Raw genomic sequence first — 6,000 nt, 5'->3', positions numbered from 1 at the left:
GATGGCTTGGTACATAGAGAAGTTTGGAATGGTGCAATTTGGCATCTGAAATTTACAGATTCATATCACATATTAAATGGATCCTTTATGAGTTTGGAGTGATGCCTGTAATTTGAACTCAGAGTGTGCGACATCCTCTGCTAATGCTGCCAACGAGCTAAAAAACATTTGAAAAAGGAGCTTTTGGAGGAGATGCGACTTTTAAGAAAGCCTCATTTGGCCACTAGACTCTTCCTCTTGCAAATCCGTTGTCAGTACGCAGCCTGCTGATCGCTTCCCTTGGAAAGTGCTCCAATAATTTTCAATTGCTTTTTACTCTGCACAAGCCCTGAAACCCCAAACTGCTTCCAAATTCAAAGCTTATAAAAATTTAAATGCTCCAATAATTTCAACTTGAGTCTGCTCAGTGTTGCTGGAGCTTGTCCTCCATTCCACCACTTTTCGGGGGGGGGGGGGGAGAGGAGGAGGAAGAAGGTCCATTTATGAGTGCTTCACTTTAGAAGTGAGTCAGATAGCATCATGGCAGAGCATTTCAGCAGTGGCTGAGCTGATTCTCAATGTATCATAAAAAAGGATTAGGAAAGCAAGAAGATTGCCTTGAGGGGAAAGAACCAACAGTCATGGCAAGAAGAGAAGAATATGAAAAGAAGCAAAGGGCATAATCCTGAACTGGGCTCTGAAGAGTGGGCTGGGTGACCTAATAGATGGTTTTGTATATCCTTTACTCACCAGTAAGACATAGCTTCTCCTGGGGTGGAACCCAGCAGCTGTTCAACAGAACATTAGCCAAAACATATACAGAACCATTGCAACTATGCAATGGTTTAGAACAGGAACTGAAGGCAAACATCATACCCAATTGAAATTGCAGAAGAAATGTAGGGAAGCAGAATGCCATTATCTGAAAACTAAGTAATTGGGCCATCTCTCATGAAAAGTGCCATGGGATTGGCAGGCCTTGATTCTGGACAGCATCCCTATTTAACACAGCTCGTAAGCACATCAAGTTAAACATGTGCCTAAGGGCTGTCCAGAATAGGACTGGAATTAAGCACGTGTGTCAGTGCTTTCCTGAATTAGGGCCACAATGACCACAGATGATCAAGGCCTGACTTCTGCAGCATTTGAAAGATGAGAGTCTCTTTAAAAGTCTATTCACTATAAATCTGCCTCCTCTGCAATTATTCTAAGAAAATGTGCTGAGAGCACTGTTGCCACTAAAATGCTGTGATACGCCCTTGCCAAATGAGACAGCACACAGAGAGAGTCTGGGTGAAGGGGGGGCACAGATGAGGGCGGGCACCTCCCTGGCAGTTTTGCTAGACCAATAATTATGAGCTTATTTCTGGACAGAGAAAGAAATCTCATCCTCAGACAAGCTAGAAAAATTGGATAATTATATCACAGTTCTGCTAAAATAGCTCTTGCCAGAATCTGGTACTGAGGAACAAAAGGAAAGACACACCGTTGATGAAGTTAAAAACAGAGCTAAGTGAGCCAAATAAATCACTGGTGCAGTGTTCTGCCTTGCTAGGCGGAAAACGGAATAGGATAATAAAGCGCATCCTTGTTTAACCCTCTGCAGGATACCTGGAATGTTACAGAAATTGCTGCAACATTTCTCCCAGTGGGGAACAACTGAAGCATAGGATGAGATGCTTCAAAACAGCTATATCCTAACCTGAAGTGGCAAGGGTATAATGTAATCTACCAAATGCTCAGTAAAGTTTTACTACTTAGCAAGGAGTCTGGGTCTATGGGATTAAACCTAACCAGTTCTTTAATTGTAGCTTATTGAAATAGTTCATGAGTCTGCAAAGCCCACTAAAAACTCCATACATGAGACAGATTAGACCAGTGGTTCTCAACTTTTTTTAGATCAGGACTCATTTGTAAACATTGATGGCCAGTCCCAACGCAGTAAATAGCTTAAGTAGAAAATACACAAGTATTTTGGCCCCAAAATATTTATTACTCTCTACACAGCACCATAAATCCCACCTGCCTGCACGCAGCCTTAGCCCTGTCACGGACCCTGCAACGGCTGTAGCCTCCCCCTTTATTCCGCACCCATTGTTTGGTGCTCTGTGCAGCCTCTTCAGAAGCATGGTAGCTCCCTGAAGTGGAGCCCAGTCCTGGAACCTCTACCTCTGCCCCCCGTCGCCCCCAGCACTCTGCAGGGCCCTGGGCTCAGCTGCCCCCCAAGCCGCCCAACTGTGCCAACTTCTCAGGAAAGGCCGAATGCAGCATGCTCTGCCCCGGGCTCCCACACGAGCTCCGCGGCACTACCAGCAAGGCCAAAATGTGCATGGCCAGCCCTAGCCTCACTGCAAGTGCCCAGTGCACTGAGCAAGTTTGCAAGGGCACACGCAGGGCACCACGGGGCCCAGACACTTGCAGAACGCCAAGTGCACTGGCTGCAAGAGCGCCTAGTGGGGACTCTCACCTTCCCCCAGCTCCCCTTGGACTCCAGCCCCCCCAGGATTCCGGTATCTGCCACTGCTTTGTGAGGCAGGAATCATCCCTCCTTCTCGCCCCCGGTGCTCACCAGCTGCCCCACGTCAGGAAGGGGCTGCTGGGGAGCATTCTCCCTCTCGGAGCTGCTGCAGCCCAGGGCCGGGTGATGAAGGTGGGGTGCTGAAAGTTACTGGGGCTGGGTGGGAGCCCCATGAAGCTCCCTCCTGCCAGACTGCGCTTGCTTTCCTTGCCTGCAGATCTCCAGCTCCTGCTCTCACACCTGTCTCCCCTCACCGGAGCTGCCACATGTCCTTCGGGTTGCCAACTTTCTAATTGCTGAAAACCAAACACCCTTGCCATGCCCCCTGCCCCACCTCTTCCCCCGAGGCCCCACCTCTTCCCCTGAGGTCCTGCCCTCCCCGCTCACTCCTCTCGCTCCATCGCTCCCTATCCAACCCCCTGCCCGCTCACTCCCCTATCTCCCGGGACTCACCTGCTGCCTGCAGAGCCAGACTGGGAGGAGCTGACACAGAGCCTGCCCATCTGCCCAATTGGGGCACAGCGGGGTGGGCGGGGTTGGTCCTCAGAGCAAGGGGCCAGGGTGGAGAGGGGTCAGCTGTGCTGACCGGACACTGCCAGATTCCCTTTTCGACCGGACACCCGGCAACCCTACATGTCCTCCGAGTAGCAGGCCGCTTGCAAGGCAGCTGGGCACCAGCAGAGGCCACCATGTGTTGGAATGGTGCCAAATCGGTGGGGCCATACTGAATGAAAGGTGTGAGAACATGACTTGACGTGACTGACCTGCGAAAGAGGATTCTGGGAGCAGAATCCTTCTCTTAGCATCAGGCAGCTGGCAGAGGTGAAACTGACTGGCTCCATGCTGCGGGTAGTTTCTGGGGGATATTTTGTCCTGCAACATTTCATTGCCCATTATTACATGTGGATCTGCAGGTAGAAACCATAAATCAAGACCCCTTGTAATATGTAACAATGGGAGCAAAATGCCCAGAAAAAAAGTCACATGATGAAATCTTCCATGATTATACGTAACACTTCCTGACCTTACTGATGACACGGAAACCTCCTACCAATCATTCCACCAAATTGCTCTTCAGTAAATTTCATCCCGTTCTTCCAAATGCCTACATAAATCAGCGGTGTTGTCTCAGAGTCCAGTGTACATGCTTCCCCCTGCTGCTAAATATATATTTAAAGCCAAGTCACAGAAAATAATTTCCTGGCTATAAAGGGCGGGCAGATTTAAAATTATATTGTATTTATTTGTAATAGTGCCTTTAATACGAGGGGAGCTTTCCCGGGAAGTTTTATACAAATTTTCAGACCCCTTGTTTGGGGAAAAGGGGGATATTTTTTCAATTTAGCAGAAAGATACATTTCGAGCGAGAGGCCAGAATGCAATAAAACCCCATCCCTGCCCCTGAACCTCCTTCCTCTTAAAGCAACCAGCCCAACCTACAGTCATGTTATAGCTTTGTTTTCTGGGGAACGAGGCTAATCACGTTTCCATTACTGGGCATCTCTTTCTCCTCTTCTTTTTCCGGCAGGTCTTCGGGATCCACGCTAATGTAGAAATAGCCCATGATGGAGAAAATGATGCACACGGCAAAGAGCAGGCAAGCGAACAAGACAAACTCAGCCCACTGGAGAAGAAAAAGAACAACTCTGAGGACTCTGTGTCTAACACGAAGGGCATCACACTTCATTTTAAAGTGGCTCCTTAAAAGCAGTACCTTGACTTCCAGGAGTGCTCATGCTGGAAGTCGTGAGTGACTTTTCTTGTAAGCCACTTAGAAGCCTGCCTTACACATACCATGCTAATTATAAACAGATGGATTATAGATCAAACTAATTGGACCGATCAAATTAGTTTAATGAGGGCTTCTCCTCAGAATCTACTCTGAGTGTGCCCTATCTGCTTCCACCCTTTTCAATGAATGGGAATACACTCTAACAGCTTATGGGCTAGGCAAAAATGTATTCTGTTCCCCGTGTATTTGGATTTAGTGTTAAATTTTAACTAGAAATCAAACCCAACCCAGGGCTGCTGAGAGCGGGTTCGGGCCCTGGTGAAAAACATTTTTCAGGCCCCCCAGCAAGGGCAGACGGGCTAAACAGGGCCAACGAGGTGGGGGGGGGAAGCCGGGCCAGGGACCCCCTTCCGGACCGCCGGGTCCCGGTAATTTGTACTGGCTTCCCCTGCCTCTCGTCGGCCCTGCACCAGAACCTTTTCTGCAAGCCCCCCAGGATACCGACAGTCTGCAGAAAACCATATCCAAATCCAACCCGGACTGATCCAGACCAACAGGGACAGCTACCCCTTGGGGACTAATGGAGCTCAGCCTGACCAATAATGACACAGCTGTGTCGTGTGAAGGGTGTACTGAAGATTGCAGTACCCTTTGCTGCCGCTAGAATCTCCTGGTGGGGCTAGAGATATCTGCACAGCCCCGAGAGGCTGCAGTATGCCTGGCTGCCACCAGTGGAGTGCAGGCAGCCGAGGCAAAAGACAGGGATAACAGACTTCTGGGAGGCTTCTGCAGCTCAGGCCCACCGAGGCAGGGTATATACAACATTCTGCACATGCTCCCTGCTGCCTCTGCTCCAGCGACACTGCTTGATCTGAGCACCAGCCGCTACTGAACAATTAAATAACAGGGCAGCCTCAGCCCGTCTCTGATTTGAACCGCCTGATTTGTGGGGGTACAGAGAACCCCTTGCTCCCGCTGCGGCCAATGAGGCTGCTGAGTGCTTGGAAAGAAAATAATCGGGCCCTAAATCTACCAAATGCTGTGCTAGCAGAGAGCCGATCTTGGGATTCTGCCAATGTCCTGACCCCGGTTCTAATGTGGTCAGTAATATTCAAAGCCATACCTGCTCCAGCGGCGCTGCTTGGGCAACGATGAGCACAATGACATTTCCAAAGGCCACGGTGAGCAGCCAGCCTGCCTGGAGCACTGATTTCATGCTGACAGGAGCCTGAAAATAACAACGCAGAGGCCTGATAAGTGGGTTTTCCTTGTTTTTTGTGTTCAGCTGCTTTCCTTCCCTGTTATTTCCTGGGTTACAGGTGTGTGGAGGGGTGGGTGCTCTACAGAGAGAAACAGGATTGAGGTGGGAGGAATCTTCTTCTCTACCATGGCCACTTTCTGCCAGGCCCATGGGTGCAAGGTGGTTACCAAGGGGCTGCACACTTAATTTTCCCTCATTCCTCCAAGCAGAGCACACCTCTGGTCTAACACAGCGCCTGGGTCACGAGCACAGGGGCTTTCCAGGATGTGTGTAGAGTTGGTCCAGGATGGGGTGTGTCGGGATAAAGCAAATATGTCTGGGACAGACCTGTGCACCCACTAGCCCCACTGCTGCATGCCCCATAGATTCAGACATTTTAAGGCCAGAAATGATCATCTAGTCTGACCCCCTGCATAGCACAGGCTGGCCATAGAATTCAACCCAATCCATTCAACTGCTCTAGCCCAATACCTTGTGGTTGAATCAGAGCCGAAAGAGACCCAGTCATGA

General features: G+C 49.6%; 1 protein-coding gene across 2 annotated transcripts in view; it reads right to left on the bottom strand.

Moving 5' to 3' along the window:
* Positions 1-3,715: 3,715 nt before the first annotated feature.
* Positions 3,716-6,000, bottom strand: part of SLC15A2 (solute carrier family 15 member 2) — a 60,386-nt gene continuing 58,101 nt past the window's right edge. For both annotated transcript variants that reach the window (XM_024104802.3, XM_005279798.5), the window contains 2 exons: positions 5,353-5,457; positions 3,716-4,121 (listed from right to left, as the gene is read on the bottom strand). In XM_024104802.3, the coding sequence (XP_023960570.1) occupies positions 3,945-4,121; positions 5,353-5,457 (282 nt within the window). In that variant the 3' untranslated portion in view covers positions 3,716-3,944. The remainder of the gene's footprint in view (positions 4,122-5,352; positions 5,458-6,000) is intronic.

This window comes from Chrysemys picta, chromosome 11, assembly GCF_011386835.1.
Source record: "Chrysemys picta bellii isolate R12L10 chromosome 11, ASM1138683v2, whole genome shotgun sequence".
Lineage (NCBI taxonomy): Eukaryota > Metazoa > Chordata > Testudines > Emydidae > Chrysemys > Chrysemys picta.
Note: the sequence above shows the minus strand (reverse complement) of the source record. Positions and strands in the feature narration are given on the sequence as shown.